The 26,916-nt window shown below is 44.0% G+C and overlaps 1 protein-coding gene across 1 annotated transcript; it reads left to right on the plus strand.

Moving 5' to 3' along the window:
• Positions 1 to 276: 276 nt before the first annotated feature.
• On the plus strand, positions 277 to 26,916 carry RCL1 (RNA terminal phosphate cyclase like 1). The gene is made up of 9 exons (XM_026039714.1): positions 277 to 428; positions 2,471 to 2,542; positions 3,319 to 3,501; positions 8,836 to 8,903; positions 9,341 to 9,465; positions 10,778 to 10,903; positions 14,659 to 14,815; positions 20,092 to 20,195; positions 24,986 to 26,916. Exons 1-9 carry the CDS (start codon positions 293 to 295, stop codon positions 25,137 to 25,139), a joined length of 1,125 nt encoding a protein of 374 aa, XP_025895499.1. The 5' UTR covers positions 277 to 292; the 3' UTR covers positions 25,140 to 26,916.

Below are 26,916 nucleotides of genomic sequence, written 5' to 3' on the forward strand. Positions count from 1 at the left end.
CACTTAAGCGCGCCCCTGACACCAGTCCTCGCGCAGACTCCGGACCGGCAGCCACAGACAGCCCCTCATGGGCGGCCACGGCGCTGAGGAAAACACGGCACACCCCGCCCAACGGCCGCGCAACGGCCGCCCAACGGCCGCCCAACGGCCGCGGCGGCCCCGCCCCGCGCCCTGTGACCCCGCGCGGCGGCGCGCGGCGCTTCCTGTTCCCAAGCACGTGGGCGCGCCGGGCGGCGGCGGCGGGAGCAGCGGCGGGAGCGGCAACGGGAGCGGCAACGGGAGCAGCAGCGGCATGTCGGGCCACTCGCAGTGCCTGAGCTACGCGGGCTGCAACTTCCTGCGGCAGCGCCTGGTGCTGTCCACGCTGAGCGGGCGCCCGCTCAAGATCCGCAAGATCCGCGCCAGGGAGGAGGACCCCGGGCTCCGCGGTGAGCAGCTCGTGCCGGCACCCGCGGCGCGGGGGAACGCTCGCGGCGCAGCCCGCGCTCCTGCAGGGCACCTCCGGCGCCTGCGGGGACGGGGGAAGGAGAGGGAAGCTCCGGGAGAATAGCCGGGATAGCCAGGATATCCCGGTGCTGAGGAGCAGGGTTATCAGCATAGCCAGGGTCTAAGAATAACCCGAGTATCCCGAGGCCTGAGATTAGCCAGGCTGTGCGGGAGTTATSCAGGGGTGGGGGCTAACCAGGCTCTCCAGGGAAACCAGGCTCAGGGAAGCAGGGCTCAGGGAAGTGGGGCTGCTACAGGACCAGAGAAGCGGGGTCAGGGAAGCAGGGCTCACACGGTGGGCACAGGGTCCCCCTGGCTCCTCATGCAGCCGTGGCCCCTTCCCCAGCAGGAGCGAGGGGAGCAGGAGGCTGCGGCTGCTCCCATCCCACGTGGATGCCCCATGGCCTTCCCAACACCCCTTCGYAGAGACACGCTCCCAGCAGTTTGASTGGATCAGGCTTCATGCGTTGGCTTGTGCCTGGTTTGTCCCTCCAGAGGCAGGAGGAAAGACGCTCCCCTTGGCACTCGCGGCCGGTCCCGAGTGGTACCTGGTGCTTCCCGTGGCTGGGGCAGCTGTCCCAGAACCTCCTTTCCTTCCCTTTCCTTTTGGGCAAGGTGCGAGGCTGGGAATGAATCCTGTGGCAGCGCAGACCCTCTGCTGCTTCCTTGGAAGCCTTTGGCTTATAGCAAGAATTTAACTTCCAAAATGCTCTTCTGCACTTGGCTTGACACTTACCAAGACCCCAAGTAGTCATTACTGGCAGTTTGGTTGTGATGAAGGTAGCATTTTTYGCCATTTTTTTTCTAGTAGGTATTTGAGCTATCTTTTCAAAGCATGGGTTAAAATGCAACCTGTGACAGTATCAGAAAAAGCACAATAACAAACTCAACATGCAGTGCACTCTGCCATTTGTGGCTGGAGCCTTCACACACAAACTTCAGTGCAGGTTTGTCCTCCCCGGCGGTGGCAGCTGTTCACAAGGATGCTCCTTCCCACTGGAAGCACTTCCAGGATTATCATGTAAAGCTGGGTATAAAAATGCCCACAGAGGGCAGCTGGGTATAAAAATGCCCACAGAGGGCAGGAGCAGCTCTTTGTGTCAGGCATTACGGATAATGAAGTTGTACTACCAACTGATAATTTTGCAGGTGCTGTTGGTTCTTTAAATTGACTGATTTTTGAACTATATTTGAACAGTATTTTCCTTGATACCAAGTGTCATCCAGCTTGGGCTACCTAAATGTGAGGTTAAGATTCCTTTTCATCTTGTCTCTTCCCCGTAACTCTGAGAAAGGATCTGCAGAAAGAGGAGAAACTCGTTAAGKAATTTCACACAAACTGCTGCAGTCTGAACAGAAGCACGTTCTGATCAGAAAGAGAGGTGATGGGAAGACCTCTTCTTCCTCTAGCCTTTATTATGTCACAGATGGCTCTGGAAAATTTGGCAGTCTGCAAATAGATATTATCACAGTGGTGTTTTTGGAACACAGTACACTTTGCATCCGAATGTCAGCTTCTTTTGAAAGAAAACCTCTACAAAAAATAAGGAGATGCTGCAGTTCGCGTCGTAAGCCTAAATAAACAGGGTCCTGCATGCTGGGGTCTGTGCATGGGCACTGCAGGAATGACCTGTGTCCTGGGCTGAAGGGAGCACTCGGCTGTGGTGGGACAAGCCCGTCCCGCAGCTCACAGTGTGCAGGCGAGAGCAGCGTGACCCCCGTCTGCCTGCACCAGGCTCAAGATGGGGCCTCTGGATAGGCAGGGAATTGCCTTTTCTCCCCATGTGGTGAAACTGCACTACAACAAACTGAGGAGTGGAGGTAGCCCTATTGGCTTCTAGAGAGTGCTGTTGTGAACAGCGAGAAAGGGAAAATGCACAGGTATGGTATGCTCTGTGTAGAAGTTTCTTACTGCTTTCTATACATACCTACATATCTAAAAACATTTAACCCTCCCTCTTTTTTCTTTTTTTTTTCTCATCAGATTTTGAAGCGAGTTTTATTCGCCTCATTGACAAGGTGACCAATGGCTCTAGGATTGAAATAAACCAAACAGGTGAGATCTTTCKTTTCCCCTTTGCCAGGCTGTATCACTTGCTGCAGTGAAGGGAAAGTTGCCTTGTCAGGGGTAAGTTTCCAGATAGCTTGGTGCCCAAAGCCAAGAAGAYCAGAAATTGTCAAATCGAGAGGTTCTGTAATGATAGATCACAGGTGAAGAGAGCAATGTGCCCCTGTAATGCAGTGAGTCAAAGGAACTGCATTGCTGAAGTTCCAGAGTTTTGTTATTTTGCTTGGTGTGCAGTATTTCATAGTGGGGTAGATCCCCCTGAGCTAGAAGGGGATTGTTAGAAGGCAAGATTTGTTCCTACCTCATCATGCTCAGAGGGCTTGTTTGACCATGAATCTCCCATAGAGAAATATCAGCGGGTACTTTTCTCCGTGCATTGATGGCTGAGGGTTTTGCAGGGTCAGTAAAGCTGATGATCTATCAGTAGACAGCGCTCGGGCAGCAATGACCTGTTGGTCTGGTAAAGATGTGGCAGCTGTGGAAGGATGGCAGTTGCCTCCATATGCATTTTGAGGGTTGATTAAAGGATTTGTCATTTACTGGGAGGGAAAGAGAAGTGGTGTGCAAGACAGACACGCATCTGCCTTAGCCCATTATTGCACAGCAGACAGGGAAGATGTGCACTAGGAGAACAGCCTGCCTTGTGCTGAGTTTTGTCTCCAGTTTGTTGGCACGTCTTGGTGCAAAGTGTCTTTATGCTGTGGTCATGGCTAGTGTACTCGTAATGCTCTGATATGACCTTCTCCCCTCTCGTCTTTCCCCAGGTACAACCCTGTATTATCAGCCTGGTCTTTTGTATGGAGGCTCATTGGAACACGACTGCAGCCCCAGTCGCGGTATTGGATATTATTTGGAAAGTCTGCTCTGCCTGGCACCTTTCATGAAGCACCCATTAAAAATTGTCCTGAGGGGAGTAACAAATGATCAAGTAGATCCTTCAGTAAGTAATAAAAATTTATCAACTATCCAAAAAAGATTTCTTTTCCTTCATCTCCATTTAAAAAAGAAAATCTCCAAAGCCATTTTTTTTTTTTTTTGTGATTACTCAGAACAAGAAATATCTAGATTATTGCATGAACCAACAAACTCCCTGAAGCAAACAAGCATCTTCTGATCTCTTCACTTTCTGCTTCTTACTCCAAACTCTTTGTAATCCATCTTTTGACCATTCAGCTCTGGGCAGCTTCTCTCTTCTTCACTGGAAACTCCCTTTAAATGTGGTGTGAGGCCCTGCCATTGTTTCTCCTGTTCCCTTAAATTTTAGGTATGCTATTCCCCCATCTCACATGTTTATTTACCCTAAAGAAAATAAATTGTCCATAAAATTCAGTGCAATAGGGAAGGAATGTGGGATATAGTTATGCCAATGTCTCTGTGAAGGCTTTTTGTTAGAAATAAAAGTCACATGACAATAATGAAATTACATTAGTAGATTTGCATCTGCATGTAATTTGCTTAGCTGCTTTCTGGTTACAAACAGCTTGCAGAAAGGGGATTGTCTCTTTAGAAGGAAGCTGAAAGGCATCATAGGTCAAATGACTTCATAAAATTAGTTATGTTTTCCTGGAACTATTTTAATGATGATTTAAAATTTTTAATGTTTTTTGTAACAATATTGTTATAAAAAATGAGCTATGGGTAATATTGGGGGAAAAGCTCTGGAGTAATGGTTATGTCTTGGTTGCTCTTTTTTTTTTTTACTTTAAAGTAATGGCGCTTGGAGAACAGCACTGCTGTTTACCTTATAAATGGTGATTGGAGACTGTCTGTTTTCTTGAGTTGATTAATGGTACACTGTCACCTGAAAGTTTAACCAATTTAAAACGAAAACAAATACTATTAAGTATAATACCTGCTATTAGACCAATCTCTGAGTCCTGCTGGTATTTATGGCTTTTCAACTACTCTTTCTTGTCATTTTAAAAAAGATGTTCTCTCCCCTGTGGCACTGCAAAACACCCACATGAGCCAAAGGGTAATTGAAATGGGTTTATACGCAGTGCTTTCCAGAAAATGTAAATTAAAGGATCATAGTAAATGAAAAACGTGTGTTTCTCTAATCTCTCAGTCACCATGATTAAAGATACTTGATAGAAAATGGTAAATAGTGAGAACCAAAGCAGTTTCTTTTGGTTGACTGCATCTTTTAACCCTGGTGGAGAGAGTCTTCCTTGCAGAATGCAGAGAGGAAGAGCAGTCCAACTTGAACGTTGCTTTCAAGTGAGTTTGGACACACATCTAAGCAGCTTAGTCTTCAGTCTGGAAATTATTCCTTCTCAGACATTATTGGCTTGGGCCAACAGAGATTAGGTAATGCTAGGTGAGAGGGCACAMGAGTCTGAGCCAGGTAGTTGTTCCTTGAAGGGGGCTGCACTGGACAAAGCTCAGGCATAGGAAGGTGTTGTTGGATTTGTGTAAATCGAGTGCACTCACATGGTGACAGATGTCTGTGCCAGACAGCTGTATCTTAGTGCTGGCAGTGCTGTAGAAATGCAGTTGTAGTTAGAGCGGCTTGGCAGCTGTAGAGTAACTTGTTAAGTGGCAATAGCTTGATACTGATTCCGCAAACTAGTATGAACCTGACTAATGTTTCTTTAACTGACATAAATAAACATGGGACCAGTGCAGCCTGATAAACTAATTGGAAGGAATTTTATGCAAGGTTTTATAGTAGCTCAGCTATTACAATGAGGAAGAAAGAAAGAAAAAAGTAGGAAAAACAGGAGRAAGTCCTCAAACTCACTGTAATGAAATCCAGTTTACTCTGCAAGTTGTTAAGACCACAAGCACAGGTCTAAATGCTGTCCTAAAAGGAGAGAGTGGTCCTGCCCCTTCCCCTCCCTTCAGCTGTGCAATCCCACTTCCTCCCGTACGCTGCACTTTGCTGAGTCTCTTCTAAGCCAGTTTCTGTAACTGGCAGGATGGCAGGGGCCTGTCCCCCACATTTGCTCGTGGAGGTATCCACAGGGGATGCAGCAGGAATGCTGGCTGATCACGTGGGCTTTCTGAAAACTGCTCTCGCTCTTTTCCTCTGGAGAGAGCCTTAAAATTATGTCAGATGCGATTGCTGCCTTGCTGGACTGGAGGCTGCTCCTCCCCAGGGAGCCCGAGTTAGGAGGACAGTGGGCACATGATGCGTCTCCTGCTGTAGAGACACTGCATGTTGTCGAGGAGAGAGGAAAGCTGTTTCCAAAGGGCAACTTTCCTGGGGCAGGAAAGACTTTGGCTGATTTCAGAGAGGCGTAGGTCAGGCTGAGGGCTCCCGGGGGATATTAGAGTATGTGTTTATGCTCACACTTGTGTGTGTACATCCGCTGCCCACTGATGGGGTGCAATGGAAGAGTTTGACAGCTGGCATCATTAGAGGTAATGGAGAACAGCAGTGGGAGAGCTAAGGGCAGGGTAACGTGYACTTGCTGCAAGTTGCAGTGGGCTGATGGTAGTGCACAGGTGATGGGTCTGCAACGAGCAGGAGCAATGGTTCCTTGCTCGTGTGTCTGCCAGGAAGAGGCTTCCCATGACWTGGAGCAACAGACCAAACCACTCCCTGGCAGCTTGCATATATATCAAGACTTTCTGTGCAGCCTGTAGACTCCTGGACGTGTGGGCCAGCTGTTTTGCACCGGTGCGCAGAACTGACGCAGTTCCAGGCTTCTCTGCACTGAGAGCGTGCAWGGTGGGGAATGGCTTTATAAAGCATGTTTTTGAAGGAAGTAGAGGTGGCACACTAATGGTTTCTCCAGTTTTCCTTTCCTTCTTTTCATGTTGTTTTTCTGACAAGCTGCAGATACATGGTTCTGTAATAACCTGGTTTTAGAATAATCTGTAATGTTGTTTGGATTTGTGAATGTGTGTTAAAGCTTTTTTACTACTTTGCCTTGGGACTTTCAACTGGAATGACTTTTCTTGCTGGCATGGGTCTAGCATATGAAGTTTTGGCTTGGGAACAGCAGTTGTCTGTAATCCCAGGAAAACAAAATTTTCCTTACTGAGTTTTCTGTTTTTTTTTTTTTTTTCTCCCTGTTGTTTTTAGACTGTGTGTTTTTATATCTGTGCAATGTACAAAAAATCCATCTAGCTTTCTGCCATCAAAACATAATGCTGTATGTATGGCATGGGGGCGAATGATCTTCCAAGCAGTGCTGGTKGCCTGTGTACAGTGACTAATGGCTACCTAGGAAAGGGACAATCAGCTGCTGTTGGGTCTGGGTTTTTTTGCCTGTTTATTTTGTTTTGGTTCATGTGCTTTTAGATTTTTAGTTGTTGTGAATTTCTTCTAAAAATATTTACTAATTTGGTTTTTGAACAGATAATGCCTATGGTGCTTAGCAAATTCATGGCTTCTGTGGTGAGGAATACTCTGGCTGTGCCAAAGCACAGGRAAAAAAAAGTACAACTTGGTGTTGTGTTGTCGCCTTTGAAGAAGGAACAACTGCCCATCAAGGAGAGCTGAAGTTTGGTTGTGTGAGTGGTAGACAGGGACCTGGGAAATACAGGCACATGTCTCAGTTTGGCTGCAGTCCTGTAGTTTGGGGTAGAGTTTGAAAACCCTCCGACTTGAGATCCCATATGTCTGTCGAGCAGGGCAGCCTTCTCCCATTCTTAAAATACTGCTAGTTACCTTCTCTGCTAGGGCTATAAACTTGGAACAGAAACAGTCTCTTGCTGTATGTCTGCCTGGTGTCTGATGAGCATTATGCCTGCAACTCATAAAAGGACTACAAAGGCTATGATAACTCTTGGAATTTTTGGAAACAGACAAACCAGACTCAAAGTTGACCCAGTTTTCTGATGTGGTCATAACATGCTTTTCCATAGACACAGACTTTAGTCCAGAGATTACAAAAGTGGAAATGCAGAATGGGAAGGGAGTTGTAACTTGTCTGGTGAAACTGCTTTTAGCTGGTGTATATTTTTTTTCATTACGAAGAGGGAGAAATACTCTGCAGTTCTTATGCAAAACAGATTAACTTGTCAGACTTTTAGGACTTCTGCCAGTGGTGCTCACCTGTGTCTGTGTGTGTCTGCTTGCATGTTAAAGGCTTGTGCTCTAAAAATCAAATCCGACTGCAGTTAATGAATGCTATTTCAGGGGTGACATAAGGCAGCATGGACATACCTGGCATTAAAAATATAAATAAAAAAAGCTAATCCTTGACAAAGGGTTTTTTAATGACATTAACACATTGATACTACTTCCTGCCATTTAAAAATGCCCCTATCTGCCCTAAACTCAGAGAGAGGAAAAAAAAAAAAAAAAAAAAAAAAAAAGGCATTTTAACCAGCAGGATTTGAAGCAGGAGAACTGCAGCCTAGGTTTGTAGCAACGCAGGTTGCTCTAACAGCTTGTTTGCAGCTTTGCACATGAAGTATAAGCTAGTACTTTGTTGGTGGCTTGCATCTTATTTCAGAAAGCARACAGAAGAAAATTGGGTCCTGATTGAAGCTTTGGAAAGGAAGATGCTCATTTTTTTTGTTTTCTCTGCCACCGTCTACTGTACCTTCTTTTCCTTCTGCATCCGAATTTTAGCTCCTCTTTGATCATGCTCCCCAGGTGCTTGTTTCTGGTAATTCCCTGTTCTTATTGCAAAGATTATTCCTGTCCCTTTCAGTAATGCAGAAGTGGCAGCAGAAGGAAGAAGACAGTCAAAGGACAGTCGTCACTGTCTTAGTTCAGCAGCCAGGAATAGCAGACGCAAGGAAAGCCCTGCTCAGACCTGGATTTAGCAAGCACCCAGCTCAGAGCGAATACAGGGATGATTTGCCACACACTTAATCAGGTTCTTCTGTCAACAGAAATTACCTGGAGACTTGTGTTTTTTAGGAAGTGCTGAGGAGTTCTTGATGCAAGGTTGAGATTCCTCCTGCCAAGTCAATGACCTGCTCCAAAATGTGGAGGTTTCTTAGCTCCTCAGAGATTGGGTTTGATCAAGAATTTTTTAACAAGTACAAAAGAATAATTATTTTCAATTACTGTGTTCAGAGAAACAAATGAACTGTCTTAGCTGAAACATAAGAAAAATAAGAATCAGACTGCAGAAGAAATCCAGAGTAGGAAATTTTGTCTCCCACTAGTTTATTTTGGCAAAGTTCGTGAGTAATGAGATCTTATGGTAATCTAAGAGTAGTTGGAGCTTTTCATGCTGCACTCCCATGTCTGCTGATAGAATACCAAGTCTGAGAAAGCCTTACCCTGCTATGCAGTTCATAATTCAAGGGCTTTTAAATTATTAACTTACATGCCTTTCAATATATAGTCTTTTTTTTTTTTTTTTTTTTTNTCCTTAAGGCAACAGCTCTACCCCTACTGAAGAAATTTGGAATTGATGGTGAAAGTCTGGAAATCAAGGTAAAAAAATCTAATTTTTCTAAAGTTTGTGCACAACAAACCTGGATATAGAATAGACATCTAGGCTGAGGGGGAATTAAAAACTAGAAAGAAGAAAGCAAATAGCTGTAACRATAATAATGCCAATAATAGTAATAAAACCTGCCAAGGCACCACTTGGCCTCCCTTTTGCTTCTCAGGGTTTTCCCTGYAGAGCTCAGCCCCATCTGAGCCCAGTCCAGCCTACCAGTCTTATCCCTGTGACACCACAGYAGTGCTGGTCACTTTGGTGTAAAATTCATTTCTTTTCAGAATTTTTTTTTCCTCACTTGTACTCATATAATATCACTACTGCTAAGATCTTATTATACATGTAATAAGATTCAACACTCTTTAATGTATAAGTACATTATTTCTGCTCTTTACGAAGCCTCTTTCTCCTTCATTATTGTTCCTAGATCAACCGGAGAGGAATGCCTCCCAAGGGCGGTGGAGAGATAGTGTTTGCCTGCCCGGTGAAGAAGGTCCTGCAGCCCATTCAACTCACAGACCCTGGCAAAATCAAGCGCATCAGGGGGACAGCGTATCTTTTGGAAACCTTGCAGATATTGTATAGAGGGATCACACAGACAGCTAGGTCTCAGCATTGCATCTCAAAGATGCTGTGYGCAGAAGAGAGCTGCGCTCCACGCTGCATAGGGGCATCGTGTCTGTTAATGATCATAGCTGCATGACCAGTGCTGTAATTTAAGTTCCATTTACACCTCACTGCACAAGTGAATAGAGTTATTTGTTGTGTTACAAAAAGCAGTTTGTTATTCCTTTAGCCTTCAGCTACTGCTGGAGATGGAAGTAGGGGAGAATGGGTTTCCCTTAGAAAGAAAAGAGCACACAATACTGTTGTAGAGTGATGACTTTTACAAAGAGAATTCCACATACTGTTAATATTGCCGTTGTTGTTTCCCTTCTCTGTTGTTGTTTCTGTGCTGTATCTTTCATGAATCTCCTGTCCCCATGGGAAGAAAGCAGATACCACTTACAGGCAGGAATGCTGAAGCTTTTATTTCATGGGGCCCTGTTCTCTCTTGAGCATTGGCCATCATGGAGCTCAACTCATAATTATGAGAGATCTGGCTTCGATCAGCTTGAGTGTAAAGGAAGAATGGAGCAGGTTGCCTGCCAGAGGTGCAGGCTTGGAGCCTGGCCCTCTGTTTACCTTATAATGTGCTCTTGTAGTTGTAAGAACAGGATGCTTTGAACTCACCCTGCAGCTGCAGAATTTGGATGACTGAAATACTGCGGCGTGAGAGGTTTTTTTTCAAGGTGCGTGTAGAAGAACAACAGAGGCAGCTCAGTGTGCTTGTGGTAGTGCTTGTCACGGCCTTTCCAAAGAGAAAGTGCCTTTTTATGCTTCTGTCACCTCTGTCAAAACACAGAAGTCGTTCTACCAATTATCTTTAATTTCAGTTACATAAAAATGGAAGGACTGGGTTTCTTGCTGCTAATTCAGGAGAAACTCAGCCGTTAGTGTCTCTTAATACTACAGGAAAAGCAGAGCAGGGCTTCCTGCATCATAAGAAAGTGAAGGATGTTGGAACAGGACCTGAAAATCTTGAAAGGACATCATTAAATTAGGCATTTACCTCATCATAGTAGGATGTTCTGTTCATTTTTGTGTGTCTCACTTAACAATTTATCAGTGAAAGCACTGACTACATGTACTTCTTTAAGCATAGGTTGGGGTGGCAAGTGGACCATTTGCAGGCGGATATCTAAGGCAAAATCATGTTGTCTGAAGTAATGCATTTGGACCTGTTGGCCAAATTGGGACATTTAAACCGTCATCTTATTTTTTTCTCTGCATTTACAAAGAATTCCTTAGCTGAAAGGTGTAGATACTCCGTCAGAGTGTCACCACAGATGGCAAACAGAATAGTGGAGTCTGCAAGGAGCATCCTTAATAAGTTCCTCCCGGACATTTATATCTATACAGATCATATGAAGGGAGTCAGCTCTGGAAAGTGAGTATCCAACTTTCATACTTAATTGAAATACAAATCTGCATCTTTTTTGGTAGTTTATTCTGATCTGTTACAGGACACGCTGTTCTGTTTTACTGACTTGGAATAAATATTCCTCACGATGCAAAAAGATTGAATAATTTGCAAGTTAAATGTATTTTCATTATAGTACAGGGACAAAAATTGTGTGCCTTCTTGAATAAGGAAACATTTACCATTTTTACCGCTAAATGGAAACCTGAACCTTCTTTAGTCTTTAAGTGCCATGGTATGATGAGGAAGTTAATGTTTGAATTTCATTTTACACTTCTTGAAGGAAATGGTAGCATTTGGGATGGGACTAAACTCTTTTCTGAAATACTGATTGACGTGGGCTGTTCTATTCTTTAGTAAGACATAAACACTTGGAGGAGTGTCAGTACTTATACTGGTAGAGTAGAATCCCCGTTAGATGGCAGTTAAGAGGCATAAATTTACTGTAATTCTACAGATTTTTCTTTCTTTCAAAAACACAGAAGTGATGTATATAATTGAGGCAATTTTCCTGACATGCTTTCCGTGTCCTCTTGTCACTTATAGGTTGGAAAATGTTACCTGAGGTTGGAGAAAATCCTGATAACTGACTAATTTGTCTTTATATATGCTCAAACCCAAGCTCACACACTTTTCCTATCTTCATTTTTTTCCTTTTTTTTCCTTTTTCTTTTCTTATTCTTCTAACACCTGTTTTGTGCTGTCCAAGTGACCTCACATCCTTGGATGTTTCACTATTTCTCAGTGAAGTTTATAAAATATCAAATGGCTTTATCATAGAAATTTGCTGTATTGTAATTCCTCTCTGTAAAGTCTTCCAGGTTCTTTGAGATTTAGAATTGGGAAAAAGCTACAACCATTGGGCTATTGATATGTTAGAATGGATTGCCAGGAAGACTCTTCATCTCTGGAAATTTCTAAGAGATAGTTATATAGGTATATATGATTGCCATAGGTATATATGATTGTCCTGGGGTAGAACAGGCAAGAATAGAGGTGAATCAGCTGGGTGACTAGGAAAGATTTSCTCAGTAGATGGCATCTCAAGATGTGGTTCTTGCCATATGGCCACAGAGGTCTTGTATAATCTTGAACAAGCTGTTCTGAGCTAGGTTTTGCGTTGTGCATATATATATATATGTGTGTGTGTGTGTATGTGCGTATATATATACACAAAATGCATCTCTTTCCTGGAAGAGGTGGTGCGAGAACAAAATCTGTAAATAATTTTGTGGCCGATATTTCAGGAATAAAGATCTTAGACTTTAACAGCTATATCTACATCTAGCATCTAAAAAACAAATACTTCATCTTTTTTTTTCAAGAAATGCTCAATGCTTTCAGAGTTCATGTAAGCATTTAAATCTGCTAAAAATGGTTTAGCTGACCCACTGCTGTTAATGGAATGTGCTGTGTACTTGGCACTTCTAAACGGTTATGGTTTTGTGCTGTTAAATGGTAATATCAGTTTTATGTGGTGTTGAGCTAAAGTGCTCAGAAAAAATCTCAAGTGTATTTCAGGAAGATTTAGGTTCTGGAGACATTACTGAAAATTGGATCTAAATGCCTTTTAAAGTATTACCTTAAAGATAAATTGTTATGTTTACAAGTCTACAAAAAATCATGAAAAGGAAAAAACCTCTAAAGTATTTTATTTTCCTCTCCAGTCCTTTGTTGTAATTAATATACCAGGATTGTAAATCTTGTGGCTTTGAGTTTTTACCAGTAAGCAGGATTTTGAAACACTTCTGTGTTAGGTGTGAGGTTGAGGATGGATTTTGTTTGTTTGTTTTTTATCTGTTAAGTGGAAGTGTAAAATGAAATAAGGCAGTGCCATTACGTGTAGTGTTTTCTTGCATAGTCCATGCAGAGTACTGAAGAATGGAAGAGAAACTGAAGTCCCCTGCTCACCATGCTGGTGCTCACGTCTTCCTATTGCTGCCCTGCCGTCATGTTCAACAGACTGTGGTGCCGAGGTGCTTGCAGGACGCCTGGTACCAGTGTCATGCTGCTTCAGCAGAGCTTTGTCCCGGAGGGCTCCTAGCGCTAGTGTCGGCAGGACGGGGGGAAAGAGGCACGTGTTGTGTGCACGCAGACACTTGTTGTGTGCAGTGCTGTCTGTGCTGAGCAATGAGCAAGAGCGGGCACACTAGCGGGGTCCCTCTGTGCCAGCCCAGGCTGGGGATGGCTCTCACAGCAGGAAGGGCTGCACGGGGCTCTAAGGCAGTGAGAACATCTTCAGGAAATACGGTATCTGACCTTCTCTTACAGCTACTGCTGTTAATCAAAGCAGAGACCTCCTGGTTTTGTTTTGAAAATTTGCAGCAGAAATTGTTTGTCTGGGTTGACGGTAGCCAATATTGTCTACACATGCAGAAGGTCCTGGAGGATTTTAACTTTTACTTGGGCAGATTACCACTTGCACCTAAATATTAAGAAAACTTGCTAGGGGCTGTGTTTATCAGGGCACAATTCTCCAAACTGCAGCTTTTAAGAAGCTGTGTCTTTGACCCTGTTGCTGCTTGGTTAGTAGACATTTGAGACACATCTTTACCATCCCTTTCATGCTGCTCTGCAAATACAGACTGCAAATTAGTAAAGGTATTAGTGTTTCCCACCCAAACTTATTTGCAGACTTATTACTGTTTGGGTGGGAAACACTAATACCTTTTCATTCCTGCCCTACTGAAATACTTTTAGAAGAACTTTTGTTTTTGTTTTTCTAGTAGTATATCAGTTTGTGTGCACTGGTGCTTGGGATTTGTTTTTGTCTATCGTTGATGTTGCCGACATTCCTTAGCTTTTGGGTCACCGAGACTATTTTAATTAAGAAGWGTGGTAGTGAAGACAGCCAAACAACTTTTCAAAGCACTGTATGTGGAGAAAAGTTAAGCTAACCTTGTTTTGAGTGGCTAGCTTTTGGTGTTCCTTTGGGACCCATGAATGAGAGGATCCTGTGGTTTTCCTTTGTTACAATTTCTCAGCAAAGTATATTCAGTCATCTGGGACTTGTAGTAGACATTTCTAATACTCACAACAGCATTTTGTGATATAACGAAGTCTGAGGGAAATAGGTGCTTTTGGTTTTCTTCAAATATGCTCAGAATTCCTAAGTGGCTGTAACAATTTGGCTTGTATCAAACTTTAAGCGAAAAGAAGTGCTTGGAATTGTAAGTGATAGTGATATCAGATCAGAGGGTTTTTTTGTTTGTTTGTTTTTTGTAAACCCAGTTCCATGGTTATGTACTGATCTTGCTAATATTGAAACTTGCGGAGAAGAAAATGGATCCTTCAGGAAAACTGTCATGTATTTTTTGCTTTGCTTTACTTTACGAAGAAGAAATTCCAGATACTCTAGAAATGTTCATCAAACATGAATTAAGAGAATGTGAAAGATGAAGAAGACTGTAATCAATATGGATATATTTTTTTGGGGGGGTGGTTTCATTTTCTTCATTTTAAAGAATTGTTATTCAGGAAATGACCAGCACAGTGGATTTGGACCAAGTGTTACTGGTTTTAACTTTGAAATACTCCTGTTAATATTTTTTCCTCAGTGTAAATCAAATGTATGGAGCATGGAGTTTCTCAGAAAATCCATATTCATGGAGTTGTCCCATTAGACTGCTAATGATTTGAAGAGAGGTTGACTAGAACTGTTCATGGCTTGTTATCCAATTTTGTTCTTGCATCAAGTGCAGTTCCCTTTCCCTTTCTTTCAGATCCCCAGGTTTTGGACTAAGCCTTGTTGCAGAAACCATCAATGGCACTTTCCTCAGCGCTGAGCTGGCCTCGAACCCTCAGGGCCAGGGTGCTGCTGTGTTGCCTGAGGAACTGGGCCRGAGCTGTGCGAAGCTGCTGCTGGAGGAGATCTACAGGGTAAGTGGCCAGGGTAGCCTGTGTGTAACAGGGTAAGGGGGTGGTGGTGACCGGAGGGTGCAGRCGACTTGAGAGCACCCTCAGGCTGCCCTAGATCCAGCCAGGGAAACGATCTGATGTGGCCAGCATCGTCCTAATCCTCCTAATCCAGGTGAGAAGAGTTATTGGATTCTGCTATGAACAGTGTAATGATTTTTGTGCCGCGCTGTTTCCTATGTGAGTTACTGAGTCACATAAGGGACAAACTGTGCTTTTGTTGCACGTGAGGGTTAGTTTTAGATGGGCTGTATTATTTTGGGTTTGGGGGGGATTTTTTGTTTGTTTGTTTGGTGTTTTTTGATTTTTTTTGGTAATAAGGTAGAGTTATAACAGAGTCATGGCCTCTGAAAGTAGTGATGGAAATAGGACATCGTGAGTGGATGGAGGTGTGAGGAAGAAAGAAAAAGAGCAGCCAATGTTGGCTGCTTTACTGTGATGATTGCAAAGTCAAATATGTTGAGATCTGATATTTGTGTGAGGGATTAGCCAAGTGGCTCATTTGAACGGAGCTAGGACACTTTTTTTTTTTTTTTTTTTTTTTATTAGAAGTGCTTATTTTCATTTGTCGTGAGGTTTTAGGTTTTAATCTCAGCTTTTAGTCTCATTAATGATTTAGTGAGAGTTTCTGATTTAATAAAGAACATATCTGGTTTTGTTGTGTATCTCAACAAATTTCAAAATAAGTGACTGTTAGTATTGACAATGCATCTTTGGCCTTTAGGAGGCAGCCACCTACAAATTGTATGCTTGGGACTTAAGAAAGTAATTGTTTTRAATTGGAAGTAACCTGATAGGATTTCCAGATAGGTCCTCCATTAATATTTTGTCTCTAATTCTTCAATATATGCTGGAGCTCAAATATAATTGTGACATTCCTGAAGGAAAATGTTCCATTCTGCACTACGCGTATAACTAAAACTTGTAATCTAAAATGTTAATCTAAAATGTACYAWWTRGTACATTTTAGATTACAAGGTAATCTAAAGGTAATTACAAGGTAATCTTTAGGGTAAATGGAAGCATCTAGGTGCTACGAATAGGCTTTGATCTGGCCTTTCCTTCTGTCATGAAACAATCCTGGATCCCCCAGGGARATGGTCAGTCCTTCCCTTCTACTGCAAGCAGTAGAAGAGATGCTGTTTTCCTTCCCAAGCTGAGCTGCATGGCTGCTTGTGAAGGACAGTGTCATCCAGACGCCCATGGACTATCAGTATAGATACAGGATTGCAGCAACTCTGCAKACTCTCCAGGCTGGTCGTGTGGTTGTSTGCAAAATGGCAAGGGATTGTATCTAACCCAGGGTTTTTGCCTAACAGAGATGCTATTAAAAATGCTATTCCTGAGGACAGTTGCATTTCCTTGCATTCAAATGCTCAGCACTGAATATACATGAAGAACTAACAGGTACTCACTTTGAAACATCCATGTGTTTCTAAGAGCGATCGAGTTTGATAATCACCAGATATTTATTTTAAATGGCATAAACTGTAAAATATCACAGCTTCAGTCTTTGGAAAAAGGACTAAAATTCAATRCATCTTGTTGCTTTGCATAAATCTTGGAAAAGATGTTTATGTAGTGAGATGATGGCAGGCATGAACAATGCCATTTCTGTGTGTTTTTATCAGCACATGTTTTCCTTTGGAAACYGTGCCACACTTGCTAGTTTGAAACAAGTGAGGGAGTTTATACAGGTATTACATTTCCTTCACAGGTAGATGGCAGAGAACCTGAAAAATGTGGAGGTCTGGAAAGGCCATGATCAGTTGACCACAGGGAGGATATYGAAGCAGCTTGTGAAGTGTGCAGTGTTTGCTTGTTTTGAATAAACTGTTTAAGTTTCTTTCACTAGACTTATGGATTAGCTGTCTAGTGAAATATATAAAATTTGCATCCCAGCTAAGCCCTGCCTGAGACAAGAACAGGCTGCCCTGAGCAGAYAATCCTAGAGCCCTGAATACAGGGTTAAAGAGTAAAATCTTTCCATGTGCTTAGATCCCCTATTGGGGATGAGTTTTACTGCCTAAGACTATTTCTCACTGGGTCTTTGCCTATCCATGCTGTGCTCCAAGAGCTGGGGACAAGGCTGATCAGAAAGGGGCATCTTGGGAATGTTGGAAATGATTTGCTGCAGGAGGGTTTAGCTGTCAAAGTCACCCACTGGCCTACCAGAGTTTGGTGTTGTTTAAATGGCCATGAGGCATCTGCTACAGCAACAGCTTGATGCTAAATGGTTCCTTATCCTAAGTTTTCAAAAGGAAATTTAAGAAGACATGCTGTTCAGAATCAGTGGAGCTAGTTTTATGTATATTTATTGACTGAAGGTTGTCAGGGCTAATAGACCAGTAACAACTGGCACAGAGCTAATAACAGTGGCCCTGGAAGAAAAGCATGTAGTGTCTTTACAAATCGTACCTGAATTTACTTATTGAAGGACAGAATGAACTTTTCCCTTGTCTTTGGAAAGTGCTAGTTTATAGGAACTTCATGTAAAAGGTGAGTAACAGAATGAGAAAGCCTGGAAGAACTGGAATGGCTCCAAAGTTTGTATTTCTTGCAGTCAGGAGAACCATAGGAGGGTGCAGTGCCCATTGAAAGCTGAGATACTTCAAAAGGCAAGGGTGAGTTGTTATGGGGGCTTGAAAGGGCAGGAGGAGCAGGACTGTTGTCTTATTTAACCAGAGGTAAGMTGACTAAAGCAGCTCAGGTTTCTTGAACCACGAGTGTATATGCCTTGGCAAGTGAGGASATTGTGCTTATGCCAAAACACAGCCGAGACTAAATCAAACTTAGAGTCGAGCTCAGAAGACTAGTCCTTCTTTAAACACCATTCAGTATCTGAAATCAATTCTGTGCCTGTATGTAAGCTGTAGTATTTGTATTGCCACATTTCAAAACAGACTACGTTTTAAGCAATCTGCGTCTCCACTTGTGTGCTGGAACTGGCTGTGTTGTCAATGGAAACAATAATGGAGAAGCTGCCATAAATTGAAGTAATATGGACTAGAAGCTGCTTCCTAAACTGCTAATGAGTGCCAGTCAGTTTGGAACAAATGTTGGTACTTTGGCTGTGACTTCACCCATCCCATTTCTGGTGGGAAGATTGCTTTCATTTTGGACACTTGAATAAGCAGCAGCGGATTGAGAGGAAGAAAGCCAATCTCCTTGGGAGAATCATTTGTTTGTTATAACTTATTAGACATAAGTTATAGCTCTCTTGGGGTTTGATTACAGGCAAATCATTTAATTTACCTGTATGGCAACTGCTTATGTGGGAGTGGGCCTAACAGTGCGTTGCGAATACTCAGCAATGGAAGGGATGACTCKGACTCACTACAGGAGGAGAGACTTATGTAAGTGGCTGAGACGCAACGGATACATCATGTTTTGCTGTGTTGTGCAGGACCTGGTTGTCTCTGTGCTGGCTGAGGCCTTTGTATAATGTGGGTCCTATAAACAGGTGTTTTATCATGTTTTCAGCTTGAAAGCAAAACAAAACACGCGCACAAAAACAAGCCTAGAAGAGGTAATGTCTTCGTGCGAGCGGTGACAAGCATTGCCAGTGGCTGACCAACTGTAAATGTAGAGAACTTGTGTCTGAAATGCTCCTTACCAAACTCCCAGCTGCTTCTTGGAGAGGTTTCAGATTTGCTGATGCAGCTGGTGAGAACCATGCTCTAGGTGGCACCAGCAATTTCGACAGGTATCCTGTTCCCTGAAAGTGGAGCAGTTTTCCTCATTCCCRTAGGACATTAGGTGGAATGCATCAACCTCACATTGTGTGGTCGTATTGCACGGTTAGCACCAAAGGTGCTGCTGCAGGAGAGCAGAGCACCTGCTGGGACCTGGTGCAGGCYATGGACCTGGTGTGCAATGAAGGTGCATCTTTCATTGCATGAAATAAATTTGTTTTTTTAACAGCAGCATTGAGACTTGTCACACTGAGGCAAAGCTGTCTAGAAAATAGAAGAAAACAAGGCTGTCTAGAAAATAGAAGTAAACCTTTTTCAGTAAGGTTTACTTACAGAACTTCCAAAGTCTTGGAAAGATCCTTCTTTCTGCCTTCTCGCTGAGTAAATGCGCTGAAGTTGTCACGTTGTGCTTTCTAATCTTCGTATTCCTAGCTTCRTTCTGTCCCTCACTTGCCTTTTTGGAGAGTAGTGATACCTCTTAAAATGGTAACAGACTGCTCTTTGCCCACAAGGCTGTTGGTATGCCATGTTACAGAGTTTAAAAGGGTTACTTGTCAGTTTTGCTGCCTAGAGATTTTGTTCAGAGTGTTCAGCATTAGGCCTCAGACTCAGTTGGAAACTGTTCAATTTTTTTATGGCCTTGGACCAGAATGAATATGAGGAAAATAGAAAATAACTGGCATAATGTTCTTTGTATTTTCAATGTGTTTGATGTCATAATTGATAAATTCTGCCTACATAAATCTTGAATTAATATATTATTTTTAAATTATTTTAAATTTTATTTTCAGACTTTGTAAACAAACCCGGCTTCAAATTCCAGTTTATATATTCATTATAGTTACCCACACACACATACAAAACATTTTACCCTGCACATATTTCTGCACTTATTTTGAGTGTAGTATTTATAGTTCTGCATAATTTTGTGTGTGATTTTTACACAGGAACGCACTTCTTTCTGTTATAAATGTAGGAGGGGAATGCAAATATAAAGCACAAAAACWGTCAGTAGGGATTTTGGTGGCAGTACAGGAAACAAAATTTAACTTGTTATTTCAAGGCTGTTACAGGGGCAGTATTTGTCCAAATGTCACTGTTAAAATGTTAAAAGCACTGCAATTCAGATACATCAAGAGTCTTCAAATGCCTGTGAACTATAAAGTCCCATCTCTTTTTAGCTGGCCATAAAAAATGAAATTCAGAAGTTTACTTCTCCCTTCTTACTGAAGCTGTCATTAAAGTTCAGAAATTCTTCACTGCTTTTATTCTGTGATGTTAGAGGGGAGCAGGTTGGCAGAGTGAAGAAGATTCTTTAACTTGACATTTATGGATTMTTTTCTTTTTCCTACTTTTCCCAACCTGCGTCATGAAATTAATGTTGTTGTTACAAAGTCTACATTTTTACATTTTTGGCTCTTAAAAGTTGAGAGCATTATGGTGCTTATTCTGCACTTTAAGTGAATCTTTCTCCTCTATTAATCTCCTCCCATCCCAATTTCTGGTTTGTACAGAGATTAATTATTAAAACATTTTGGTTTGCAGGGAGGCTGTGTAGATTCAACAAACCAGAGCCTTGCTCTGCTCCTCATGACCCTTGGACAACAGGATGTTTCCAAAGTCCTGTTGGGACCTCTATCTCCATACACGTAAGTCATTTCGTTCAGTTTAATTACTCGGTCTCATTTAATTTGCTACTTACACCACACAGCTAGTTCTTGTATATGGAAGACGATGCCTGTGGCTCTGAGGAGAACAGCTTGTGCTGTCTTCAGAAGAGACACGTAGCTGAATTACCCTGTGTTTATTTGTGCAGGTTGGAGGATGGTTTCCTCGCCGTTACAGACCCTCCTGGTTGTGAGGCAGTTAAAGCCACAGAGATGGGGCTGATCCCAGCCCTGGCCTTCGGGCGGGATGTCGCTGTGCTCGGCCCCGTGTTGCCTCGCACATGCTGCCGTGTGTGCGGAAAGCAGGGGGCTGCTTTCCGAGCCAGCCCCGTGCAGCCCTGGCAGCAAGTGGGACACCGTGTTTTGAATGGCTCACACTTGCCAAAGACACGGCAGCCCAAAGGAGAGGGCTCTGGAGTTAAGTCGTGGATTGCCTGCAACGACAGAGCTTCAGCCCTCTCATGCAGCAGACTGCTATTTTTTCTTTTAGCATCAGTTTTTACTCACGTTCTGTCTGTGGCTGGTAGTGGTTTAGAGGACAGAAAAATGCTACGTTTCTTCTCACATTGCTAGCTGCAACACACAGGTTAGGATAATGTGTTGAGAATTTCTTTAGCAGCCTTGCAAGTGGTTGTCTAGACCACAGCTACTCCAAGACAAAATTGTTTCCTTGAGAGCAGGACAGGGGTGGAGGGCGCTTTACTGGACCGTGATAACCAAAGATGAGACCATGAACTGTCCTTTTTCGGTTATCATGGTACCGGTGCTGTATATGTGAAAGGTACAGTACTGTGATAACTGAAGAATGGTGGTGCCATCACGTGATAGCTAGAAATCACCTCAGTGCTAGCAGCCCCTTGAAAACAACATCCATCAGACTTTGAGGGGGAGAAGGGGAAGCCTCCCATGACACAGGGGAAAATTCCTGAAAATAAGGTTTAGGAAGAATGCATGGCAGCTGCTGAAGTGCATGGTTAAGGATATGAAAATGAAACAATACAGTGCTATGGAAGCCAAGTGAACACATAGTTTTAAGTAGGTAGGTTTCCCCTGGGCCCTGCATCCCCCAGGCTGTGGGTAGGTGGCCGGATGAAGGTCAGCAGCAGACTTGGAGCTGTGTGTGTCATGTGGGATGGTGTCACTGTCTGCAGCACCGCTTGCCCTCGCTGGTGCAGCCAGTTAAGGGTTGGGAAGGCCCCAGAGCTGCTTGACAGATGCACAACTTTGGAGAGCATTTTTGGACTAAATTACAGTAGCATCGTGTTCCACTTTGTTGTCCCTACTCTTCTTTCCTGGTGCTTCTCTCTTCCTGGGACTGTGGCATGGTCTCTGTGTTTTCGCTTTTCTAMCTCAGAGCCCAGAACTGTTTATAAGTGTTTTCAGTGGAGTGACTTCTCTGTCTAGCACCATGCAGCACAAATGTGGCCATTCAGATGGTGGGTTAGAGCTTTGTGTGGGTATGTGGTGATTGGGATTGTGTCTGTCTGGATGAGAAAGCACGGGCCAAGTTTAACTTTGTMTTTACCTGAAAGCCACTGCTCTGCCCCTGCTGCCTTTGTGGGGACCATGCCCTGAGCACAGCGCTCCTGCGTGGTGCTGGGACCCACCACTTGGCCTGTGCTTGTCTGAGTTTTCTCCTCTTGGTTCATATTCCTGGTGCTGCAGGAGCAGGCACCTGTCGGTTGAGCTGAACTTAAAATCAAATGCAGGGTGCTGGCTGTGTTGCCACCACACTGATCTGCACACAGTAGCCTTCTAAAACCCTGCCAGAGACTGGAGCTGATCAGACCAGTCTGCTCTGCATCCCAGTGAATGGGAGGTGGCACAGGAGAACCAGAGAATTCGAGAGGGAGAGCAAAGGACAATGGTTGTGGCAGGAATCAGTGGCCTTCGAAAAGAAAGGAGAAGAAAATTCTGCTGCATCCCCTAGAGAARGTTGAACAAACTGTATTTTTTATATGTTTTTATAAACTGTATTTTTAACTGCTTGGGAACTTCAGTGCACAGTACAGGACCACGCAAAGTGAGTAGAGGACTACGGCATGAGGCAGAGCAGAAGTCTCAGCTTGAGACTAGACAGGAGACGAGCAGGAGGAGACGATCTCTGCTCATGCCCATCTGTGGCTGCTGCTGCCTTTTCTCTGCTGCCCTTTCCCGCCCCCATTCCTGTGGAAACCACCAGAAAGCAGCAGCCCATTGGCGCACGCCTGACTCGCCATCCTCGGGTCCCTGCAGCGTTGCTGTGCCCAGCACAGCCCAAACGCTCCCACGTGGAGGCCCAGCGACCTGCCTGTTGGCAGTGCCGCCCCTGCGGGTGCTGGCATCCCGGGCACCCAGCTGTGGGGAGCAGCATGGGGTGCCCCTGGGGCCRCGCGTGCTCCCGAGCCACCCGGTGCGGAGCGGGAGCACCTCGGGGGGTGGGCGCTGCCGCAGCCCCCGCCTCGGCATCGGCATCAGCGCCTGTCCCGGTGCCGCTGCCCTGAGCGCCGCGTGGAGAGCGCTATTTTTAGCGTGGATGAATAGCCCGTTGACAGCGCCGTGGGCCTCGCTGGCAGCTGTGATTTGCCAGCTGGTCACTTTGTCCCGATAGCAGGCAAAAATGTGTGAAGTGGACGTGTACTTCTTTGTGTCACCTAATAAGCTCCTGGGAAAAAGAGGACAGTTATATAAACAGATTTTTTAATGATTCTGTCCGTCTTTCTGTCTCTCTATCTGTGTTTATCCCTCAGGAAAATCATTCATGTGGCTCATTTTGCTCTCCATAGGTCTGGAGAGATGTTCAGCTCTGCCATGTCCTTGCTCAAAGTACAAGTTGAACATATTTGGTTGAAATAGAACTGCTTTTTACCTTTAGTTGTCCCATTCTATCTGTGCGTGTTTGGTGCTGCACTTGGCATTTGGAAGGCAAAACTCCACCCGGTCCTCGTGGGCCCCAAGCTAATGCAGCCKCCTCGTCTCACCTCGTCACACACACTTTTTCCGCTTTCCTCCTCTTGCGGAGCYGCTGCCCCCTGCGCTTTCACCGGCAGAGCCAACTTCATGCGCCCGCAGCGTTCCTGGACRGACGCCTCTTCTCTCCCATTCCCCTCCCTCATCTGATTTACCTGGAGGCTGTGGCCAAGCCCCGTTGCTTTTCCTTCCCCATGCCCTGCCGTTATTCCAGCGGAGGAAGCCGGATGGAGCGCACAGGCCCGGAGGGAGCTGATGGCAAGACGCGCTGCACCATGCGGCCCGTGGGGCTGCGTCCCGGCCGTGGCCCCRCGCTGCCCCTGGCACCCGCCGTCCTCGCGGCTCCGCGCTGCTGCTCCTCCTGTGTTGGGCTTCCCTGCGCCTTGGCCCGCTGCCAGGGCTATGGGCAGGGGCCCAGCTCACAGGGGAGCTCGCTGTGGGGCTTGTTGCCTGTCAGCTTTATTGAAGCCTTTGTGCCAGCGTGTGCCCATTTGCCTTTTATAGCAACCGTGCAGCTGGGGACTTGACGAGGATAAGACACTCCGGTCTCTGAGAGATGTGAGCTGCGCTGTCTGCATTGGGCTTGTCACTGACCCAACAGCAGAGTAGAAAGGTGTATGTAGCAATTCTTCTTTCACGGTCACTGGAGGTTCTCCCCAGTGGGCTCCTGCTTGAAAAGCTTTCTCTGTGCTAGGTGCTTGGAGAGTCCCGAAGTTTTGGAAACGGGAGCTGCCAGGARGCCTTCTGAGGCTTGGTGATGTTGCAGTAGGTGCTGCCATACTCCTCGGCTTCCTGCTCCCATTTTTGTGAGTTCTTTCCCTTAATTTAGGGTCATGACGTAAGTGTGACCGTCATGCTCTTAGCTTGCACGGCAGTGGCTTTTTCCAGGTTGCCAGTCAAACAAATGTGTGGAATGGATGTGAAGTACCCTTTCTTCAAAGGTTAAAATTCATCTAACAAGGGCACATGCCAATTGCTGTAAGAGATTAAGCCTTAGTTGGAGTGTTCAGACTTTTACTGACCCTGGCCAGGAGAGACCAGAATCCTGTCATGTGCAATTAGCAGTGCTCCATTTGTAGCTTTTCAGTGCAATTGTTTGTTCCCTGTTTCAGGAAGGTCAGCAGAAATGTTCTCTTCATCTCCTTTTTTTATACTGCTCGTTAATGTTTCTATCACTCGCCCTCCAGCCAGTCTGTGTTTAGGACCATTGTGTCTATTCAGTTTCTTAATGCCTCTAATTCTAGAATGAGGAAAGAAAAGTGTTGTTGTTGCTATGAAGAAAGGGAACAGGCACAGTCCGGGTCTGAAAGGGAGTTTAAAGAACCGATAGCTTAGCATTGGAGTTTGTAACACATATCAAACACAGACTTTAGGATYTGATACCTCTCACTTTCAAACATGCCCCCAAGGCCAACCTTTGGCATATCTCTATTTCTGCTTAAAACAACAGGAGTGGGGAGGAGTTGGTCAGTTTCTTCTGTCTGAGAGGGAGGGTCAGCCTCCTGGGCAGATGACCTCACTTGGCCATATCTCCTCTTTCTCCTCCCTTCTTCCTCCCTTGCTATTTTGCCTTGCTCTGTTAAAACTTATTCCTTTTCCCTCTGCTTCCAGAGGGACAGCAGTAATTTCAGCAGGGGCACGCTAGCCACCTCCATTATGCAAGTGAGAACTCTTTTTTGTTTTTGGTCCTGTAGACTCATTTCTCTGTATCGTGAATTCACAGAGCCAGGCCTCGTGTTCCTCGCTGGAGTCAATGATAGAACATACTCTTAATGCGCTGTTTTTGTTTTGTTTCTTATGCTCTGTTGTTTTCTCTCTTTCAGAATTGAGTTTCTGCGACACCTGAGGAGCTTCTTCCAGATCATGTTTAAAATTGAAACAAAGTCCCCTGAGGAGGAGGAGCACAAGGGGGGCGCAAAAGTCTTAATGACGTGTGTCGGTGTTGGATTTTCCAACCTGAGTAAAACAATAAGATAAAGTATCTGCAGACTTTCTGAAATACCGTGACAGAAAACACTGCAGAGATCTGATACAACCATGTGAGAGCCTGTCTTCCCATGTGCTTCTTCTGGAACCAGGAAAAACAACCATGATCCCAGTGCAAAGGTACCCAAGCTTGCTGCATGTAAACAATACAGCTGCCTTCAGGCTGTTTAGGCCTGTATTGTGTGCGAACACAATGCTGCTATTGTGCTGCGTGGAATGACTGGCCAGAGTCTCAGCTGGCTTGGGGCTTCCTGCACTGTGCTCCAGTGCATGGGACACAGGTGCCTCTTACATTCCTGTGCCCCTCTTCCCATGCCCTCAAGCCTTAAGCACAGTGGATGTTCTACTTGTCATTATGTGTATCTATCTACAGGCTTCACTCTTAGCTTTTTTTCTGAAAGGTTTAGATAGAGAAGGGAAACAGGATTGACCAAAATGAGACTTGCAGTGCAGACAAATGATCACAATAAAAACATAAGATTCTTCAGGTAATTGCAGAGATATTACTGGCATGGAAATTAAAATACAAGCTGGAACAATAATTTCAGGTTCATACACTGTATGTGTATAGAATTTGTCAAATGTTTCACTCCTGTTCAAGTTGGCTAAATTATAATTTTACAGAGGAGAAAAACTACCTACTTTTAATTTCTTTTAATGATAGAAGGCTGCAGAAGAGATCACAGCCTGTACTGGTTTCTTCTATCTACCTCTTCMAGGATAGACAGGAGAAATCTCCTTGCAGTTTTCAAATGATTCTGTGTATTCCTGTCAGGTTTGCTTGGCATGCCACATGCTACAGTTTACAGCTGGTTACAACTGAAAGGTAGCAAAGAAGCTGTACCAGCTTTGAGGAAGAAAGTACGTTCAATTGGTGCCATTACATTTAGTGCAGCTGCTCCATTCTGGAAAGAGGAAATTGTCACAAATGGGCATGGATATTCAGAGTAACTGGTACTAAAGATTTGTGTTGGGATAAAAAGCCTTATCCAGGCTTTTTCATGTCAGGCAAACTCCCTAAAATTAATCCAGAACTGCTGATGTAGGTAAGGTGACTTGTACTGGACTTTGAGTTACAGTCACTGAAATGTGTTCGTGGTAAAATGAATCCATGGCAAAGGCTGGTATGTTATATGGCAAGTACTAGTGACTATGTTATAATGGTCTTACAAACTTTATCCAGTGCTACTGTAGAGTGGGCATTACCTCTGTAATATGAAAAATGTATATTGGACCCAAACAGAACCTTTAACAAAAGGTGGGAATTTGAATATTGGTTTATGAGTATTGAAAGCTGTGGGTCATTTTTGTACTGTACTTTGTTCTTGTTGCAATCTATCTAAACATATTTTGGAAAAATAAAAGTATTTTTCCTAAATAAGATTTATTTCTTTATAAACACACACACACACGAAAACCTTTTCCACCAGCCCTATAATCTGGCAACTGTTTTGTGCTATTATATGAAAAGAGTGGTTTGGGGAGTTACATCTTGGGGGAATGGCCCTGTTGATATCTTCTAGCTTTAAGAACTTAAAACTACAGATAAGGAAAATTGAACCAAAAATCAAACTGGTAGAATCCAAAATAAAAGATTTTGAATTTCTGTATTCTTAGAATTTTAGATTACAGTGGGACAATATGATGGGCATGAAACTATTTCTCTGTTTCTCCTTTCAATCTGCTTTCTACAGTGAAGAAGCTTGAAAGTCCGGAAATAAAAACTGCTGTGAACACGGAGCCATATTAAGCTCCAAAAGGAGAAATA

Source organism: Nothoprocta perdicaria, unplaced genomic scaffold (assembly GCF_003342845.1).
Source record: "Nothoprocta perdicaria isolate Ctin4 unplaced genomic scaffold, notPer1 scaffold_238, whole genome shotgun sequence".
NCBI lineage: Eukaryota > Metazoa > Chordata > Aves > Tinamiformes > Tinamidae > Nothoprocta > Nothoprocta perdicaria.